This window comes from Helianthus annuus, chromosome 3, assembly GCF_002127325.2.
Source record: "Helianthus annuus cultivar XRQ/B chromosome 3, HanXRQr2.0-SUNRISE, whole genome shotgun sequence".
NCBI lineage: Eukaryota > Viridiplantae > Streptophyta > Magnoliopsida > Asterales > Asteraceae > Helianthus > Helianthus annuus.
This window is the reverse complement of record NC_035435.2, coordinates 90,130,863-90,153,009: the sequence shown is the minus strand read 5'-3', so window position 1 is coordinate 90,153,009 and position 22,147 is coordinate 90,130,863. Positions and strand designations below refer to the sequence as shown.

The 22,147-nt window shown below is 33.1% G+C and overlaps 1 protein-coding gene and 1 long non-coding RNA gene across 3 annotated transcripts; one reads left to right on the top strand and one right to left on the bottom strand.

Annotated features, from left to right (window-relative positions):
- Window positions 1-2,845: 2,845 nt before the first annotated feature.
- LOC110929059 (serine/threonine-protein kinase PEPKR2) lies at window positions 2,846-6,830 on the bottom strand. Its single transcript, XM_022172159.2, has 5 exons — window positions 6,681-6,830; window positions 6,493-6,591; window positions 5,458-6,369; window positions 4,395-4,691; window positions 2,846-3,343 (listed from the first exon to the last, which is right to left on the bottom strand). The coding sequence occupies exons 3-5, from the start codon at window positions 6,179-6,181 to the stop codon at window positions 3,006-3,008; spliced, it is 1,359 nt and encodes a 452-aa protein (XP_022027851.1). The 5' UTR covers window positions 6,182-6,369; window positions 6,493-6,591; window positions 6,681-6,830; the 3' UTR covers window positions 2,846-3,005.
- Window positions 6,831-15,994: 9,164 nt separating this feature from the next.
- On the top strand, window positions 15,995-17,870 carry LOC110927716. Of its 2 annotated transcripts, XR_004888423.1 has the most exons (5): window positions 15,995-16,435; window positions 16,547-16,627; window positions 16,727-16,796; window positions 16,878-17,062; window positions 17,534-17,870. It is a non-coding gene; the product is annotated as an uncharacterized LOC110927716 (long non-coding RNA). The 2 variants fall into 2 exon arrangements; XR_004888422.1 differs by having other exon boundaries at window positions 16,727-17,062.
- Window positions 17,871-22,147: the final 4,277 nt, after the last annotated feature.

Below are 22,147 nucleotides of genomic sequence, written 5' to 3'. Positions count from 1 at the left end.
GCTAGCTGCTAAAATGACATTTGCATCATAGTCAATCAGTCATCCAAGTTATACCATGTCACGCTACTTAAACGACACATAAGCAGGGGCTTTATCGTTAATTTTCACGATGTGGAATGAAGCCCACATTAACTATATAATTAAAGAAAAAATAAACAAATTTGCTCACCATCAACATGGTTGGGCAACTATAGCTCTCTCATCTTTGGCGGAGCATAGATGGTGTTGGGGGCGCCACCCAGCTGAGGTGGCTGGGGGCGTTGCCCCACACCGTTCGGTCTAAACTATATAAAGATGATACAAGATTTTTATTGGCGTCACACCTACACCAATCACTACATATAATGAGGCTAAAAACTGGGTAATAAAGAAGATATCCAACCTATTTCATCCTTATATTGCAACGGGGACAAGCTAAACATTCAATCATTTTCTTGTAATTATCAACTGGTGTAAGTTTGATAAACAACATGACAGTTTAAGGCTTCATAACCAAGAAATTAAAAGAGAAACCTTATTAAGATGTAGATGAGAGAAGATTTGATGTGACCAATATGTGTTCGTGAAGAAGTTTAACAAACACTATAACATGATTCATTTCACAAAATAGAATGGAATGTAAATTTCGTAATTATGTCGTTCATTTCAACAAAAGAAGAAATTGAAATTAAATCTAAATCAATTAAAATCGTTGCTTAAAGGATTTGAAGGGATTTAGATTCAATTCTAATTCCTTCTTTAATTGAAACGAACAACATAAAAATAAAATCTATATTCCAATTCCATCTATGTTCCATTTCCTTAACGAACATTAGATTTTTTTTTTTTTTTTTTTTTTTTTGAAAAGAGAACTTCATTAAGAACAAACCTCCGACCCAAACGGGCTAAATGCCAAACAATACACACGCCCCCGACCCAAACGGGCAAACGCAGAAAATTACAACATATACATAGGCTATTTACACCAATCACCCCAATTAATATAATTCTATTTTTAAACCACGCATACCCTCTCGACTTAATCTCCCTCACAGTCTCCTGCGGGCTACGCCTGATTTGATTGAATACCATCTCGTTCCTTCCTTCCTAAATGCTCCAACATGAAATAATCACCAACCCTTAAATAAATTTTTAGCCTTCTTTCCTACTTGAGAATATATGTGAATATCTAGAATGTCTTTAAATTCGAAATTATAAATCGGGGGGATTTTACACCAAACACTTATCTCCGTCCAAACCCGAATCGCCACTGAGCATGTAGAAAAAAGATGCTCAACCGTTTCCTCAAACTCGTTATAAAAAGGGCACATAACAGAAATAATGTCCACAATCCTTCTTCTTAAGTTCACTCTCATAGCAAGTCTATCCAAGTTATCTCTCCAAGCCACAATGTTGCATTTAATAGGCACCTATTACACCAATCGAAATTAGGAAGCCGACTATTCCCCCTTTCGGCAATCAAGGCCTTTTTAACAACCTTCACCGAAAAACCATCTTTCCTATCTTCATTCTAGCCCCACCTATCCTTAGAATTGTTGAGTTTATGACTTGGTTATGTGGTGCCCATTCTGACCCTCTTTTTTAATTTCAGTACTTCAGCCCATTCTAGCCCATGGATAATTATTTATAGCCCAACAGAACCCACCATGTCATGTCATAAATACTCAAAAGTACCAAAATGGAACGTTTGGGTTTGTCTTTCTAGACCTGAAAATATATAACGTGAAGTGAAACTACTATGAAGACCGATTTCGAATAAGCATTTTCTGATTTTTTTTTTTCAAGCGAGCTACGAGCCACCAAGTGTCTCAATAGATGTAATTTCACATATAGCCTTGCATAAGAGATCTTAACTTTATATTTTGGGGCATTTAACTTTTGTCACTTTATCGAATATAAATATATTAGGTACGACACTATCATTGTATCGATGAACATATACCCTTTAATGTTTTCAATGTTCCTTGTACTCTATATAAACATTCATGACTTTCAAATAAAATTCACATGGTTTTTTATCCAACTTTGTAAGAAAAAGTAGGTTTATTTAATGTTATCTTTAGTACATGTACCTAGCATTTAAAGACATTGATTTGAACATATGTATATAGATCTATGTATGTATAGACATATACAACTAGGATCAAGATCAAGGGAAAACCCCCTGAGTTGTGAGAACTTAGAGAACTCGCCTTTCCGTACGAGTTTTGCCCCCATTTTTACACCCTCCTAGATTAAAATGTTTAGAAGGACTGCCCTTTAGACCATGTGTAGTGGGGCATTATAGGGCAAAAAAAAACGCCCCCTTCCCCATTACATAGGGCATTATAGGGCATTATAGGGCAAAAAAAATAGTTTGGCGTTTTAATGAAAACGCCTAAAATGAATTGTGGAAGGTTTGACTGGGTTTGACTAGCCAATGAGAAAATAGTTTGCTTTTTTTTATTTTTTTTTGTTTAATGATTGGTAGGGGCATTATAGGGCATTATGCCCACTACACCACTTTTGCAATAATGCCCCATGCTGACTTGGGATGCCACGTGTCGGATAATGCCCCATGGTAGGGGCATTATAAATTGTTACCACTACACATGGTCTTATAGCAGCTATAAAAAGCTGATGACATAAGCATGACATCACTTTTTACAAAATTTACGGCTGCCGTAAATGAAAAAATTAGTTTTTTTTTTCGGAAAAGTTGATTTTTAATAGGATTTTTCCTAAAAATCTTTGAAAAAACATTTCGTATTGCCGAATTTTCTCAGTTCTCACAACTCGTATAAGTTTTCATTTTACCCTAACTCTATATACAAGTATACATAGCAAACTAATAATTAAACCAAGGTAGATAACATTGCGTTTTATATTCTCCTTCAAATTTGATTTATATATCTACAATGACAACAAAAGGTTAATGAACTATAACCATTACAAATTAGAAAATACATAACATAAAGTTTACAAGACTACAAAGAGTAGCTCTAGCAAAAACAGAAGTCATACCATCAAAATGCTGTACATAAACTCTTCATCGTAATGGATGAACGTTCTTGTTGAACAGCGTTAGCAGGACTAAATATCCTGCTTCGTTTTGGTCCCGAGATCCTTACACGTGAAATTGCCAGCGCAAGAACATCAACCATGTGACAATCTTCGTCTTCGGTTATGTCTTGTGGGGACATTGGAGTAGAGTTTTCATCGAAAGAGTTAATAGACCTCTCGGACTCCACTTCTATCATGTCTGCCAGTTGTTGAGAAGTCAAGGTCATATGAAGTTGTGGTCTAGAACTGAAAGTTAGGGACTCTAATGTTGGGTTTGTGTAGAATATGATCCAAGGATGTCCTGATAAACAAAACAAACAAAGAGCATAGGATAAGATCGTCTTGCATGAGACGGCTTTTGAATGTGTTTCTAGTTATTGAAGTTTTTACATGTTTGATAAATGTGAGAACCCATCACCGGAAAAGTCATGGGCCCCACCAATATCCTGCTAACCAGTGGATATTAGATTTTCGAATATGAGACCTTTGTTAGAAAGAATCTGGATTTCATGCGCTTACCAATGCCCAACCTCTTGAAGATTTGGTGTATGAAGTTGTGATCATCATATATCGAGTTGTTTTCAGTGTTTGGCAAGTTTTTATCATACAAATAACTAATGATAATAACCAATAAAGACATTTATATACATTGTTAAGATCTTTAGAATTTAAAAATTTTAAAAAGAGTAAATTACAAAAATCGTCCTTTATGTATGTCTCTTATTGCAAATTGTGTCCTTTATCTTCAATAATTACAGAAAACGTACTTAATGTTTGCAAACCTTTGCCAGTTGTGTCATTTAGCCCTAACTCAGTTAACTTGTTGTGGTTAAATCTGACCAAATGGACCCCACATGAGGGTATTTTGGTCATTTTACTCTCATGTGGGGTCCATTTGGTCAGATTTAACCACAAAAATACCGTCATGTTGGGTCCATTTGGTCATTGGGTCCATTTGGTCAGATTCAACCACAAAAATTAACTGAGTTAGGGCTAAAGGACATAACTTGCAAGGGTTTGCAAACATCAAGTACATTTTCTGTAATTATTGAAGATAAAGGACACAATTTGCAATAAGTGACATACATAAAGAACGATTTTTGTAATTTACTCTTTTTAAAATTATCATTCATAACTTAGAGGATTGTCTTTTATAAATAAATTGAAATATTAACAATCAGAAATGTAAATAAGATGTACTTAAATTAAGTCATAAAGAGGGGTCAGGGGTAGACTATTTTTTTTTTTAATTTTCCCTTAAATAATGGATAAAACAAATTATTTGACCCCATATAATCTAAATCAGAATAACTTATCGAAACACAAAACTACATGAAAAGAAACAAACTTACGTAGCACGTCTTCAGCAGTGTACCTCTCGGATACATTTCTTGTTAGCATATGTGCAATAAGATCACGGGCAGGTTGTGATATCGAGTCCCATAACTTATCTTGAAAATTAATGGACACGTTTTTGACAGCCTCAAACACCGTATTTACAGAACCGCCACCAAACGGGAGGAGACCGACCAAAAGTGCATGGAGGACCACACCAGCACTCCATATATCGACTTTTTCTGAATAAGCACCAATCAGAACTTCAGGAGCAACATATGCAGGACTTCCTACCACACCAAATAGACTTTGACCTGTGTAAAAAAGTCAACAAATTTGTACATATTCTTGATTTTGTAATATGTACATAGAAATTCAGGGTCGGGTCGGGTTGACCCACAAACTTTTTTGAGCATTCATACAACTATTTACCATATTAAAATAATAATCTGAATCTTTGTATAAAATATAAATACAATTTAGGATGATGTATGCACTTATGTTCAGCCCGTTTGACCCATGCTACCCAGATCAATGTCCGCTTTTAGCTAAAATTTTTGAATTGATCCGTTCATAAGTGAACCGGTCAAAATGATTACCTGTACATAAGTTACGGGTCGTGTTCGTGGGTTGGTGGATCCAACCTGACATGAATCCAGAAATTTACACAACCCAAAAATCATGTCGAGACATATGAACCCGAACACGACACGGATATTCACAGGCCGACACTAAGATGACCTGTTTAACCCGAGCTTTTTACCTTTAATTATATTGCACATAAATACTTCAAGAATTACCGTTTTTTACAACCAAAAATACAAACGAATATGAAAGACCCTTGCATTTTAATTATAAAATCGTATGTCGCTTTTTTCTTTTAGCCTTTAAAATTTGGCATACATGAAACACACTTTTAAGAAATATAAAATAAATGGGTTAAATGGGCTAACCCGTGAACACGCCATATTGACACGAACATGACCCGTTTAGCTAAACGCGTTCGCGGGTTCGACCCGAAATTGAACCAACCCGCTTATACAAACCAAAACCCGCGTATTTCGTATCAGAAATTGGTACCATTAGCGATTCTAGCAGCCAGCCCAAAATCCGCAAGCTTAATCGAGCCAGAAGCCGAAAGAAGAATATTATCAGGCTTTACATCTCGATGAATGACACCCATATCATGACAATATTTAAGAACCAACATCAATTCCTTCATCAAATTAGCAGCTTTTTGCTCCGAAAACAAACCGTCTTCCCTCATCTGATCAAGCAACCGCCCGCCAGAACAAAGCTCCATAACCAAATGAAAAAACCGAGCATCTTCATACACCGCCTTTAATGTCACGACACCCGGATGACCAGAAAGATGCTGCATAATTTCAACTTCTTTGTGCACAATCTCTTCCCCTTTCGGTAAAATCTTGCAAGCAAATTCTTCCCCACTAACCCTATTTCGACATTTGACCACGGACCCAAACTTCCCTTGACCAATAGTTTGACCCGACTCAAAATCTTGCTCGATTTTCTTCTTTCTACCCATTTTAGTAGCGGCATCAAGACACCCGATTTTCCGCTTCAGACCCCTCCCACGTGGGTCCGAACACACGTTTACAAAAGGCGGTGCAGTTGCGATTCCGGTTATGTAATCTTTGTAACCGTTATCGTTACGTTCTATTTCTACTACTATTTCCTTGCATTTCTTTGTTCTTCTTGAATAATCCCCTAACGAAACGTGTGACCGAACCAGTTTAGACGCTACGTTTTCCGACCCCTTTCGCTTTTTCCCAAATTGATCCATAAAAACACTTTTTTTTCACATAAACTCCCCAAAATTAAGCTGGATTAGTTAGCTACTTTCTAAATCAACAACTATAAACTTAACATTTGCATTTTCAACCATGATCTAACCACTTCTGAAGCAATACCAACAATCAAAACCTAACATACATCAATGCACATTAACAGGCACCTACACATTGCTACATTCTGCAATATCAAGAAACACAAAACCCATAAAAAAAAACAGTATTTTTAACCATTTTAAACCAATTTTAGCAAATGGGTATGAACAAAAACCAACATAACTAAAAAGTTAAAAATAGGAACAACCTCTGAGAACAAACAGGCTCTGGTTTTTCTTCTTACAACCCATTTCGACATCGAATGATTCGAATCGGGCATCTGTTTGGCTTCATCCACAGTCATGATCTGCTAGGAAGAAAATCAAGGGGGATGAAAGAACATGATGAGATAAAGAAAACCCAAATCAAGAAACAAAGAGTAGATCATTTGTTTACCTTCATCGCAGGGGGAAGAGAAAAGGGGTAATGGGTTGTGGGTGAAGCACGTGATTGTTGAATCTTTTGGAAGAGACAGTAGGAGTGGAGTGGTCTCACTGCCTAATTTATGTCTTCACGCTATCTGCACTGCACTCGACTCCATCTGACGCGCCACTATTTATTTATTGTTGTAAAATTACCCAACCTTGACATTTTTAACTTTGTAACACAGAGTGAGCAAATTAACCGTCAGTCATAATCGATAATTGAACTATAATCGACATAACCAAACTGCTATCTATACAATCTAATAAAAGCCTTAATTAGGGGACACATGTCCCCAGGGCCTCTAAAGCTCATTTTCCCGCCAAAAATTGCAATCTCCTCATTTCCCTTGAATTAACCCGACACGGGATCCATTAACTCATTCGGGTCCTCAATTTTCGGTCCATATTTAAACCAATAAACCGATGAACTTTCCCATTTACTCTTCTTCTCTCATACTCTTTGTGATTTTAGGGTTTTTTTTCCTTTCTTTCGTTCGATTCTTTCCCAAATCTTCCAGGTAAGATTCCAAATCTCTAATCGTCGCCTGGAAATCTTCAACAATAAGGTTAGATTACGATTTCTTTCTGTTAATCATGTTTATTTTCTCTATTATTCGAAAACCATTCAAGTTTGATTTTGATTGTTTTTGTATTTGTATTCGTTCATATCTAGGGTTCTGCATCTAGGATTAAACATATTGATTTTATCATTCCAATGTCAATCTTCGTCTCTTCCTCTGTCGCAGATTACAAAAAGCTCCGCGGATTTCTTCCATACAGGTAGCATCCCGATCTGTTTACTTTAACATCAATGTTTTCAATTGTTTCACTTCAGTCCATATATCATATTGATTTTATAGTTTTCCTACGATTGTGTTTATTATAAGTTAAAGGGTTATGATAAGATTTTAGGGTTTTTCAATAATCTCTTTTGATTCAGTTGCATTCCTAATCTTAGGGTTATCATATAAATTGTTAAATTTTGATAAAGATGATAAAATCACATGGGGGTTATCTAAAGGTAGTATTATGTGTGGCCATTGTTGATTGGGTGAGACTGGAATTGGTTTCCCCAGCGGCTATGGTTCCACTGTGAACCCGACAACGTCGCTGAGTGGAGATAGTTGGTTCTACGGCAGCTAGGGTTCCACATTAAGCGTTTGGAAATAAAAAAAAGTGAACCTCTTGCTCTTTGGGCTTGGGGTATAATTTCTTTCTTTCTACTTCTTTAAATATTTGTGACTTTTTTTTCCTAATAAGTTTGCTGGTTGATACAGATATTGTGGTCGATAATTGAGCAATATGTATGAACCACGTGATGGATCTTTGTGAGTTCTAAATTTTCCTATTATTACTTTATCAGACTTTTGGTATAGTGAATATTGGTATAACTTAGTGATTCTCTATAGGTCAAATAAATTTAGGAGTTAGCTGCAACAACACACACTTTGATTTTTTATCTCTATTCACATCTAAACGTTATATAATCTGAGTTTTCAAAAGGTATGCTCTAACCAGATGGACTTTTTCATGCAGGCAAATGATACATGTACCTTTGATTTTGTCAAATGTAAATCATCGTTGGTTATCTCAAAGGTTGATGACAAACATTCATCCGGTTAGGTCTTATTTGTCCCAAAGGTTGGTTATATAAAAGGTTGTTTCTTGAATTTACAAACTGCCTGCATGTCACCTTTTTACGGTTTTATTTGGTTGGTTTTGCATGAATTTTGGATGTTTAGTCTTTAGTTTGCAATCGTTTATAAAACATATATTATATTTTCATGGCTTTTCTTAGTGGTTGAATGTTATATGTTATTGATTTTATATATATGTGTGTGTATGTTACTATATGCATTATAAAGAATGCGCATCAAGTTATATGAATAGTTATCATTGTTAAGTTATAACAATGAATTTAATTGCCATTTATTTAGTTTAATTTTTTGTTATTGTAATTAATAATTTACTAATAATTTTCATTCTAAAATATTATCTATCCAGAATTTAAGTTTTTTAAATATGGTAAATATTATCTTTCCATAATTTAAGTTTTTTAAATATGGTAAATAGTTTCATTTATTATAATTTTGACATTTTAGTCAAACTTTTAACGGTTTTGACTAAACTTATAGTAAGGTTTTTTCTAGGGAAACTTAAGAGTATTTTTGTTCGTTTTTTCAAGTCGCCATTCTTCCATGTACTAAACTAAATATTGTTATGGTAAATTTATAGTTATATTTTTGTTAACTTAACAAAATTTAGGTAAGTTTTTAAAATGAATTTCTTTCATTTCCATAACTTTTGCTAATTTTTCTTTTTAAATTTATAAATACAGTCATTATTTATACATAAAATCATTTTTGTTAAACTTTTATTGAAGTTAAATTTTGAGATTTCAATTAAATAAGAAATTATTTTCCTACAATATATTTACCGTAATTAAAACATGTTCCATTAATTTTGGAAGTTATTTTAATTTGAATTTTAAATGTTCATGTTGATTCCATTAAATTTTATTTAGATAATTTAAATAACTTTCCTTAATTTTTATTTAGATAGCTAAATGACTTTCGTATAATATATTAATATATATATACTATGATCAACGAATTTTAAATAATTTTGAAAATAAATAGGAAATATTAAAGGTTGAATTAGATTAATTTTTACACATGGAATTCTTATACAATTAGAACTCCCTAATAAATTGTAAATCTTTATTTGCAACAACAACAGCCGGTCGGTCGAAATACAGGCTCAAAATGCTTGCGGTCCTCAATTTGGTGAGGAGTGCATAAGCCTTGGGTTAAGAGGCATAGCCTAGGTAGGTATTCTTTCATTATATATTTACTTTTGGTTAATCTTTTTCTGCAATATCTGGTCAAGCTAGACTCAAATACTATTTCAACTATGGTGTATACCAGTTAGGCGTTTGTAGGAAAATTTTCAAGCTTGAGTTCGATTCTTCATTATTTTCTAATTACTTTTTGTTATTTATACAAATTTTTGTTTATTTGCATCAACCTTCCGGGGTCTCATTAAAGACTTACTCGAAAAATTACTCAACCAAAAATAAGAGCTTTGAACTGAAGTTATAAGTGTCTTGACCCCAACAGCAAATGGGTGATAGGAACCGCTGGTAAAGGGGCAGCCGCAACCGGTATCGATTATGGCATCGGTGCAACAGGGTCATGTTGGAACTACTCTTCAACAACACCCTATAAGGCTCGTGTAAGTGTTATGCATTAGGCTAAATTTAAAATATTGATTGAGCGTTTTTGATTTCTTACTTTGTGTAATAAGAGGTTAAAGGGCATTTGTTTGGATTGTAAATAACTAAACAAAAAAGGGTGATTTTGCGTCCTATGTAAGGTTGCATGGCATTGTGGGATCAGTTGCCTTCCCTGTTTAACCTCCCAATCTTATTTTTAGATTGACCACCCTCTGGCATATGAAGCAATGAGAAACCAACTTAGATCAGTTGTCAATGAAGTCATAATAAAATCATAGAACTTGAACAGAACTAATATTATTTTAAAACTGTGATATTTAAGGTCTTATATCATGTAACCACTTGCGGCTCACTTAACTAATCCAGACAATGGAAGGAAAGCCTTCTGGGTTATCTTTCCATGATCAATTGTGTTAAAAAAACAACTGATGCTACAAGAATAAAGAATTATACAACCAACTTAAAAGAGGTAATAGCCTGCCTGGCTTTTATTACAACACTAATTAATAGTATTCATTTTAGTCAGGTATCATTGTTGCAGTACTTGGCTTTGATAAACACGTAACAACTGTCATAGATTTACAAAGATGCGAGGCAAGTTTACTTATTTATAACCATGTAATATTGCATTTATTCTCACGGTTGCATTTTATTTTTTATGTTTTTTATTTTTTATTTGTTAAACGGGTTGTCAAGTTACCATCGATCACTTTAAGTAACTTCATGGCTGCATTTTTATCTCTTAAACGGGTTGTCAGGTTGGTGAAAGGTCTACTAATCTAAAACTTTATATTCTTCATCTGATTTGTTTTCTTATTAATTTATTGAATCTGAAACGGGGTGTTGTATTTTCCAGTCGAGCATCTAATTTTGGACTGTTAAAGTTTGATAACAAGGGTAAAGTTATCTAATTTGCTAAAAAAAACAAAAGGTGAATATTTTCATGCTATGGTGAGTATACATCAAGTAAATAATTAACACTTATGATTTTAAAGTCATTTTGTTGACCTTTTGTTATGTTTTTGCATATTGTTGATACAACTTTACTTGGCTTATCACAAAAAGAGGCTAAGCATTACCATAGATTGTATCAACGGGTATATGTGTGTTTTAAGAAAGATGTTTTGTTAAAGCTACTAAGGTGCTTTGGAATGACAAATTTTATCTTTTTTTATTGATAATACAAGTTTTTACTTTTGTGACACTTACCATTCAACGTAATTCATCAAATGTAAGACTTATTATGTTTAGTGCATGTGGCCGCCCAATCATTTTGTAGTTTTAGTTTGGTACTTACACTGTCCACCTCAAATTTCCAAAAACAGGTTAGGTGGTTTGGGCAAAGGGTTAAAATGGTATTTACATGGGACAAGCCGTTTGATGTTCAATTCCTTCGGCTCTTCCCTATAAATGTGTTCTCCCTGTTATAGCTAGGTAACATATATGCATCCATCTTCGTCTTTCTTCTCATTATATAAGTTGTGTTTGGTTGTGGTAGGAGTTTGTGTTTGTGATGTTATAGGATTAGGAGTTGTAGCTTTCTCAATTGTTCATTGTCTTTTTGTTTTGTTCATTGTTTTCCATCCATTATTAGTCATTACTTTTGTTCGTGACCAAGGTTTATACTTTCTTGAATGGCTTATTTGAATTTATTTAATGTTTAGTGTTTTCATTGCCATACTACCTCTGTGATTACAAAGACGCTTGATAACCAAGAGGGTATGTTCTTTTCATGTGTTCGATCTATCAACGGTTCTCAATAAACGTTTATATTTACATTGAATTCACAATTAATTATATTATTTCCATTGCATTCTAAATAAACGTTTTAACTTTTATATCTTTATCTTAATTTTGTCTATAGTGTATTGAACTAAGTAATAATTTAAGACTGTATAGATTTCTAATCATTTGTTCTTAACCCCTTTGTTTATTATAGTGTATGCAAGCATGTGAAATTTTGTTCATTATGGGAGTTATAATTTAGATTATTTGTTCTTAAAGTAATGTTTGCATTCACATCTAATTTAGCATCACTCTATATGCTATTTGTTTTTGTTGGACATGCTATGTGTTGTTTAATATGTTTGACATCCAGAAATGAATTTTCATGACTTGCATCGTGATTCTTAAGATTCTCATTAAGTAGTTGTTGATGCTTCTTATACTTTTGATACACAGAAGAAGCAATTTATCATGAATACTTTGTGGTTTCATCAATGTATTTACTTACAATTTGCTATTTATAGGTTCAAGTTAGATAAGGAAAAGACACCAATTCAAGAATCTGAAGTTTGATATCTATAACAAGTATTTAGATACTTATAATTGTATTTTTTTTCATTACTCAAAGAAATTTTACAGATTTGTAGATTATATTAAGAATATTGTTATATTTCACGACGTATTATTTATTCTACCCCGTGAAGTTCGCGGGGTTTTAGCACTATTTTGGTTATAAACAACTTGGGCGTGGTGATGGTAAACCTGGGAATTCCATAATAATTTCGTTCGGATAATTTCGTTATGATCATCATATACGTATAATATTCTTTGTCAATACCTCTACATATTATTTAGTCAAATCCGTGAAGTTCTATAGTACGATGCTTCGTTTTATTTTAATCTTCAACTTCATATTTCCATAATAAGTTCACGCGTACAATTTTTTTATAATCAATAACGTAATTTTTTTTTCTAAAAATAACAAACATATCATTTTTCAACACCGCGAAATTCGCGGGTATTAGCACTAGTTAATTGATAACCAACATAAGAAATGGTTATGGTTACGAAGGTTTGTATAACCGCCGAATCGGTTATGGTTATGGTTATGAAGCTTTGGTTAACAGATATAACCAAAACCGAACTTGTAATGTTAATTTATATAGTAGATTTATGTTTTACATAACCATATAGAGGGTTTTTACTAATATAAAAGTATGTTAGTAACAAAATGCTCTTAGTATGGATGCCCTTTGTTTTGATGAAGAATTAAGGTGTTATGATTATAGATATTTTTTTTGTTGAGAATTACCATATTAAAAAGAACCCTACATCAGGAGTTAACCTAAAAGTTTAGTCTTGGTTATCTTATAAAAAAGAATCTTTTTAAAAGATTCAAGCTAAGTCCAAAGCGTGCACGACCCTATTTATTTTAAACCTTGCTTGGTTACTTAACCGAAAATAACCAAAACCAAACCATAACCGATTTACCATAACCGAATTTTGGTTATGATTATGGTTATGATTACCAAATTCCACAACCGAAAATAGCAGTTATGGTTATGATTAATGGTAAAAACCGAACCAACCCAACCCATGCACACCCTTACTTTGTAATCTTGTATATGTGTGGCGTCATTAGTAAGGAGGTTGGATCCTGTACAAAAGAGCATATACGTACAAGACCTACGCGAGAAGGAGATGAGGACAACTGTCATTAGCAGGAAGGATAATTTGGTCATTTTCTCAATGAAACAACTTCTCCCATTAATTTTCAAACAACCATAACAAAAGACAATGTAAAAATGTTGAACCGCACACACGTTGTGCCGTGTTAACTTGCAGAATTTAAAACGGAACGTAAAACGAAAATTTTGCGTAAGATGGAAAATATAAGGGACCAAAGTGGAAAATAAAAAAATTGTGAGGTTAAATTGCGAAAGACGAAAACTTTTGGGTTAAAAGTAAAAAAAATCAAATAGGTTTGGGTTAAAAGTGAAAAATCAAGTTTTTTTTTTTTTGAAATCCCTCTAAGCATTGAGTACACCGACTCTATATATACAATTGATGAAAATTTATAGTATGGAAATATATAAAATTTCGTAACAAATATTATTATACTATACATTTTGTTATGTATATAAAAAACATTAAATATTTAATAAAAATCTATATATATTCTAAAGTTTAGTTATATGTTCTATTTTAAAACCAAAATTTATGGTTGTTTTAAATGAGGCCATTTACATATATCCCCCTCCTAAGATCATTTATTACATATATACACAACCCATAAAATCAATTACATATTTCCTCCTTTTAAACCATACATATTACATATTTACCCATTTTATTAAAATCACTCCTATTGAATTACTATTTTACCCTTAATGAACTTATTAAATGATTATTACATTTTTCCCCTTTCTAATACCATTACTTACATATTTTATGATTTAATGTGTAATATAATTGTTTACAAATAAGATATTAACCTAATGATATGAATTCATTTTTTTATAAGCCCTGCCTATTTTTGTATAAGCTTCTGCCTCTGTTATGTGAAAATTGAAAGTTTTGCTTATATATAATAGGTCATAGCTCTTAAGCATTATTTTTTTAAAGAAAACAGTCATGCAACCATGGTTTAAAAATTTACTTTTGCTGTAAAACAGTTTTTTCAATATTATTTTGAATGTTTAAAACATGACAATTAGATTTCTGAAATAGCATTACACAAAAAAAAAAAATAGAAATTTAGCTCCTGCTTCAAAACAATTAAAATGTTGATGATCGAACTAAGATTTAGGCTAAAGAAAAATTGATTACGACTTGAAAAAAACAAACGTATATTGTATAACAATATGTTTTTTTATATAAGATATTTTAGATAATCTATATCTATATATAATCTAAAATTTAGTTACATGTTCTGTTTTAAAATCAACATTTATGATGTTTTAAATGCAGTACTTAAAATAATATTGATTAAATTATATATATCTATAATCTATAATCTATACTATATTATAAAGCATTTCCTCAAGGGCTTCTTAAAAATTAAGAGGTACAAGTAGAAATCCTTAATATACAACACACAATGCGTATATTAATCATGTTTTAGGGGTAAATTTGTCATTCAACATGGATATTCAATTAATATCTTAATTCTAACCAATTATAATTAATCTATATATATACTATCTATACTATATTATAAAGCATTTCCTCAAATGCTTCTTAAAAATTAAGAGGTACAAGTAGAAATCCTTAATATACAACACACAATGCGTATATTAATCATGTTTTAGGGGTAAATTTGTCATTCAACATGGATATTCAATTAATATCTTAATTCTAACCAATTATAATTAATCTATATCTATATCTATACTATATTATAAAGCATTTCCTCAATGGCTTCTTAAAAATTAAGAGGTACAAGTAGAAATCCTTAATATACAACACACAATGCGTATATTAATCATGTTTTAGGGGTAAATTTGTCATTCAACATGGATATTCAATTAATATCTTAATTCTAACCAATTATAATTAATAGAAATGGATCTCTAGGGACTATAATTAATTGAATGCCATGATTGAAGTTAAATCAACTATACAAATAAAATTAGTTTGAAGAATAACAATTACGTTTGATTCCAACAAAATTTAAGCAATTTGCAATTGCTATGCTATACTTATGGTATAACATTTTAATAAAAATATTAGGAGACAGAATAGTATTTCTATATTATTATTACTAAAAAATAATAATTAAATGAAAATTTAGTTACGATTTAATTTGGGAAATGCTATAACATTTTAATAAAAATATTAGGAGACAAAATTGTATTTCTATATTATTATTATTATGAAAAAATAATAATTAAATGAAAATTTAGTTACGATTTAATTTGGTGGTGAATATAAAGTTCATCAATAACTCACTAAATATTATTTATCTAGGCATTCATTTGTTTACTCATGCATTTCAAAGGTCTCTCCTACTTAACACTATACAAACCAAAAAGCTTGGTAACTGATTTCGAAATTAAAACCCATAATCATGCAATTGAAGTTTACAATTTAATTTGATGGTGAATATAAAGTTCATCAATAACTCATTAAATATTATTTATCTAGACATTTATTTTTCACTCATGCATTTCAAAGGTCGGTCCTACTTATCACTATACAAACCAAAAAGCTTCGTAACCGATTTCGAATTTAAAACCCATAATCATGAAATTCAAGTTTGATAGTTACAACCCATATAATAACCCAATTTCACTCACCCACACGACACTGGGCACACCCATAAATTGTTTCCCCACACTCTATTTTTCTCCAACGCACCTGCACAACCTCTACTAACCACCGATCGACCACCACCAATCCTGTCGAATTTTCCCACCACCAACCACCGCTTCTGCTTTGTTAATCAGTTCGAGTATATATCATTTTGCAGCCGATGTTTAGGATTTTTTTAATCTTATCGGAACAAAACAGCAAGCATCGTCGTCAACCTTAGTAGCTGATATAGGTGTGGAGTTTTTCTTAAAGTTAAACAAATTATATGCCGCCCTACCTACCTGAAAGGTGGAATTATTGTCTATTAGCTCATTTTTAGTGTGTTGTTGCATACAAGGTTTCATTTCTTTCTATGTTATGTTTTGTATCTAAATTCGCTAATCGGTGTTCTGATGTTTGAAATCAATATTTGCGTTTGGTGCTCCGTGACTGGCGACCACACTTTTAATCAGGTCGGTTTTCTGTGACATAGCTATTATTTATTATTTCAATTTCTAACCCTAAACTGATCCTTGATATCCCTACTCTTCCTTGAACATCCGGTCATAAAACCGGTGATACAGGTATTCCGACGGCCCTTGATTTTTGTTCCGGCTACTGTTACGTTTGACCGGATAACACTAATTTACCACTCCCACTTCATGGTCGTTACCCCTTTATGCACTTTATTCTATTTTGTTCTTTGGTTTTTCGTTTCATATGTGTTTGTTGATTTACTGTTACTTCACAACTTTGTTTGTCAGGCGAGAATTTGGATGACAAGAGCTGCAAGAGTTCGATCTTCAGTTTGGAGAGTTAGCAGTAAACGCCCAGGTCATCTCTCTCTCTCTCTATATATGTGTGTGTGTGTATGTGGGTCTGGTTTTCGTTTCTTATCTTTTTTTGTGAGCGTAGCGCGTAAAGGGTTGATTTAGTGTTCACTGCTCATCCAATGAAGAAACTCTTAAGAGGCTTGTGAATAAGCTTAAAAAATCACCTCAAGAGGTTTTTGATTCATTGAAAAATCAAATAGTTGATTTAGTGTTCACTGCTCATCCAACTCAGGCTATTAGGAGATCTTTGCTTCAAAAACATGGAAGGTATGTTCTATAATGCTTTAAATAAGTCTTACTTTCACTAAAAGAGTTGTGGGTAGGCCTGTAAGCGAACCGATACGGTTGTTCTTAATAAACGAATGAACATGAACAATTTTTTTTGTTCATTAATTAAATGAACAAACATGAACACATGCTTCGTTAGTTTATACATGTTCATAAACGTTCGTTCACTTAAAAAATTTGTTTATGTGTGTTCATTTACCTTCATTTATCTATGTTTAAGTTCGTTTAATATTCATTTCAAGTTTTTAGGCAGTTACAATTTAGTCTGGTTTTATTTAATTTATTGTTGCATATTGTAATATGATTTAAGGTTTTCATATGGTAGTGAGTTCTCTCAATGATTTTTATGGGTTAGTCATGTATGGAGAGTCATGCGTGCACATATGTTAAGATATTTGATTTGACTAACTCATAGCCGTTGCTTATGTTTCTTGCTTAAACCTGTTGTAGACAAGAAACTACTAAGGGGAAGGGCGACTACATGGGCATGCATTAGCGGCAGAAGATTTCGTGAATTATTGAATAAAACCGGAAGCTTTATGAACTCCTTTAAGTTTTTTTTTTTCTGTAATGTATGTTTTTAGACTTGGTATACATGTTTGTTCTTAAACACATTCCGCAAACAAAGTTTCCTGTGCTATGCACGCCTTAAATTTTGTGTGGTCGGCTTATGGTACAAGCTCTTATGACGTTTTGTATGGCTTCTCTTACATTGACTTTTGGCTAATTACCTTTTATCCATGCATAAACATTTTTCCCGAACGCACCACAAAATGAAGGACACTAACTGTTGGTCATGCCGTGCATCGCACGGGCCTACCCTCTAGTTATTATAAATAAAAAACATTAAACATTTAATAAAAATAAATGAGTTAGTTTGAACCGAGAAGTTTGAAGATTTATAACGAGTTGAATTGAAACTTTAGAAACGTAGCCCAAAACAAATCTTAATTGAGTTCTCTTAACTTAAACGAGGCGAGCTCGTCCTTGTGCACGTCCGGGTTCGGCTCGACTCGTCCACCTGTCAAGACAACTTTACTTTTTATCAATGTTTTAAAATCCGGTTTTTTAATCATACCGGATTAGGCACAAAAATGGTTTAACCGGTTGAACCGGGTTGTGTCGGACGGTTCAACCGGGTTGACTAGTTAATTGTATAATTTCATAAATTACAACATTAACTCAAAAAATAATCCAAAATTGGATTAAAATGGAAATCTAGAACGAACGATGGGGTGATGGAAGTCTGGAACAAGTCACGAATGATGGAGTGGTAAAGCAAGTTTTGAATTTTGATCGATGGAGATAAAATATTAAAAGTTGTTCGGTTAAAGCTAAGAGTAAACATGGAGAGGAGACGATAAAAAGTAAAATCCTAACCCAAAAACATACCTGAGACGGTACCGGTATAACGGTTCAAACCGGTATACCGGATTTTACCGGCGGTACAAAGTCTATGCCGTTTCTCCTACTTACCGGGGTGTTTCGGACCGGATTTACATCCGAAAACGGTAATACCGGTATAACCGGCCGGTATTTACCGGTTTTTAAAACATTGCTTTTTATATTATTAAATTTTCTAATAACAATTTTAATCTTACGACATGCAATCAACATTTATGTAAGTTTGTTGTATTATTATAAATTATAAAAAAGAAGTTTGTTCACTATAAGCTAAATACTATAACGAAACTTAAGTAATTAAACGTGTGTAATCATGTATACTATATTTGTTGGGTATAATTTTAGAATGATGTTATCATTTGTGCGATCCCGACAAAAATCTGTTCAATTCATAGATACTGGCGACAACATGGAGGCCTTCAGTAAGAGGCATCTTGGCTTGGAGAACAACGCTTAGGGGCTTGGCGACATTCTCAAATGTCGCCATGTTGAATGGTGACACTGTCCTAGTGTCGCTAGGCCCACACCAAGCCTAGGCCCATAGCGACACTCAAAGACACTTATAAATAGGAAACTAGGTTTGCCACCACCTAGGCGGTGCTCACTCGGGGTGAAGGAAAGCCATGTAATATACTAATATGTTTGTTCTAGTGTCTTTAGGGTGTAAGGAGTGGTTAAACACTTTGACCAATCAGAGCGCGCCATGTCAATCAGTCAAAAGTGTTTAAACTTTTGTGAAAAGTGTTGGCAATGGTTTAGACACTTGGTGAAGTGGTAAACTATTTTTTAAAAAAAAGGAAAAAGTTGTGATTGGTTGAAATAGGAATGGACCCCACCCACAATACCCTCTCTCTTTCTCAATCACTTTCCCCGCATCGGCAAGGCATCCCCGATTCTTGAGTTGTTCGGCAACGGCAAAACCTCGGCGGCGATGTTTGCCGATCGGCAAAAAGGTTTGCCAAGGTTTGCCGCGTCCCACTCCGCACACCCTTATCTTTATGATTGTTTGTTTGCTCACAACAACCCGTCTTTAACTTTTTCTATTAAAATGAGGTTAAAACCCAGATTTGAGAGAATATCCATATTATAAAGGTTATAAGTAATTTATATATTACTGTTTGATTTTAATTTAATACAATATAATTACATATTAGTAAGAAATTTTATTTTAAAACAAAGCTTAGAGCTAATGAGATTTGATACAAAAATAAAAGTTGATAACAATATTTAAATGCATTAAAACCAATTAAAAATTACCTTTAGGCTAAAGGGTATGGGGGTCATGGTTGGAACATGATTTGCCATGTAGGAACATGAATAGAATACTACACCACCCCCTTGCTTGATCCACCATGGTTCCCATGGATTAAACCATGGCAACCATGGTCCTAGTTTCCATTTTTCATGATTTCCTTTCCTTTTTCTTTAGACAAAAATTAACTAAAATAAATAAGAGGATAGTGTTTGGGTCATGACCACACCCCTAGGGTAGTGGTTTTAAATAATGGATTAGAGATGGGTGACATAGTGATGATTTGGAGGGTCATGGGTCATATAGGTCATGACCACACCCTATAGCCTTAGTGTTCACTTAACAAGTGGATGAGTCGTATAATTGAGTTATGTTTAGTTAAGTTCGGGATTGTTTTGTTTAACTTGAAAGAGATCAAGATTGAGATTGACTCGTTTACTTATGTGTAAAACTTGAGACTGGCTCATGATTGATTTTGTTGAGATTGACTCGAGTTTATCTCGTTTGACCAACCTCTTGTATATAAAAACAAAAAGATAATTTCATATTCTTGAGTGATATTCTAATCCATTTTAACCTCAAGATTCTTAAACATGAGAAAGAATTGATGAATTTAAGGTAATTACCTATATTCAATACTTCTATTATGGAAAACTGAATTGTAGCAAGAATAGAGAATTTTTAAGGGTGATCACTTCCATCTTAGTGAGAACTTAAAGTGCTGATCAATATGATCTTAGTAAAAAGTTCAAGTGGTGATCACTAAGTCTTAGTGAAGACATTCAAGAAGTGATCATTGTCAGAAAGATTGTAAATTGTAATCACGACATTGCATGGTGAGATGTTACTAGCGAAATTAACTCTCAGCGAATAACAAGTAGTGGATGTGAAAAAAGAGTCAAGTAGGGGTGTTCATCGAATCAAATAACGAATTTTCGAATTATCCGAATCATATTTTTCGAATTTTTATTTTATTTTTTACATGAATTTGTATTCGATCCGATTAGTATTTGAAACTCGAATTCGAATCAAATTCAAACCGAACTCGAATTAATTAAAATTCACCCTAATCAATAAATTATTTTACTTTCATTCTTTAAAACTACTACAAATAGTTATATTTAACATAAAATATAATAATCTGCAAAATTAATTAACTATCAATATGTCAAAACACCAAAATTTAGAAGATAGGTTGGTTACTGGTAACGATTTAAATTAGATAAAAATTTAGAAATAGGTAGTATGAGCTATTTGTGAGAAGGTTTAGTAATGTTATAAATAATAAACTATCACTTATGGAGGTAGTTCATACTTTAGCCAAGTTTAGAAGTTATATGTGTGTGTATATATATGTTTGTGTGTGTATATGCACATATTTAAAATATATATATAAATTGAATTCGAATTTCGAATCGAAACGAATTCAAAATCATGAATTGTATTTGATTCTAATTCGATTACTAGACTTGAATACGAATCAACTCGAATTCGAACATTTTTAATCGAATTCGAATTGAGTCGAATTTTGAATTTTTCGAATCCGAATCGAATTATGAACACCCTAGAGTCAAGCCAAGGACATGATGTTTTGTTTTGGTGAGGGGAAACCATAGATTATTTCGCAAAGAACCATTCTGATGATATTTATCAAACTCTCTTCATATCAATAGGCCAGCAACACCATGATTTCCTTTCTTCAATAGAGGAAGCAGGACAACCCGGTCAGCTGACCATGAAAAATTTTACCGGTTAAAAGAAGCATTACCTAACTACTCCGGATGTATGTAGCGTATTTGAACAAAGGGAGTAACTTTATTCAGTCTAACATTGGTTTTAAAAATCGATAGGCGCTCTGAGGTGTTAAGGCCCGCAAGCCGAGGCGAGAGCTTCACATATGTGAGGTGTTGCTCAACGCACAACCAAATAAGCTTTATGCACAATCAAAAGCTGCATCTCTTTTACGTATCAGCCTTTTAATAAACTAAATCATTAAAATCTCCTCCAAACACCAGATTTGACAAAATTTTAACCAACCTGTACATGAAGCATCAGCTCAAGGCCCTCGGTAATTTTTTCGATCACCTAGCGCCTCAGGCACACTTTAAAACCAGGCGTCTAATTTTAACGAGTAAATTACAAAAATCGTCCTTTATATATGTCACTTATTGCAAACTGTGTCATTTGTCTTCAATAGTTACAGAAAACGTACTCGATGTTTGCAAACCCTTGCAAGTTATGTCCTTTAGCCCTAACTCAGTTAATTTTTTGTGGTTAAATCTGACCAAATGAACCCCACATGAGGGTATTTTGGTCATTTTACTCTCATGTGGGGTCCAATTGGTCAGATTTAACCACAAAAATTAACTGAGTTAGGGCTGAAGGACAGAACTTGCAAGGGTTTGCAA

What these genes read in the sequence shown, in the direction of transcription:
- LOC110929059 (XM_022172159.2), bottom strand. Translation starts at nt 6,181, where the DNA reads ATGGATCAATTTGGGAAAAAGCGAAAGGGGTCGGAAAACGTAGCGTCT. An exon ending in GGCTGCTAGAATCGCTAATG is followed by an intron (nt 4,692 to 5,457) that starts GTACCAATTTCT and finishes TTTTTTACACAG; the next exon opens with GTCAAAGTCTATTTGGTGTG. An exon ending in CACTGCTGAAGACGTGCTAC is followed by an intron (nt 3,344 to 4,394) that starts GTAAGTTTGTTT and finishes TTTGTTTATCAG; the next exon opens with GACATCCTTGGATCATATTC.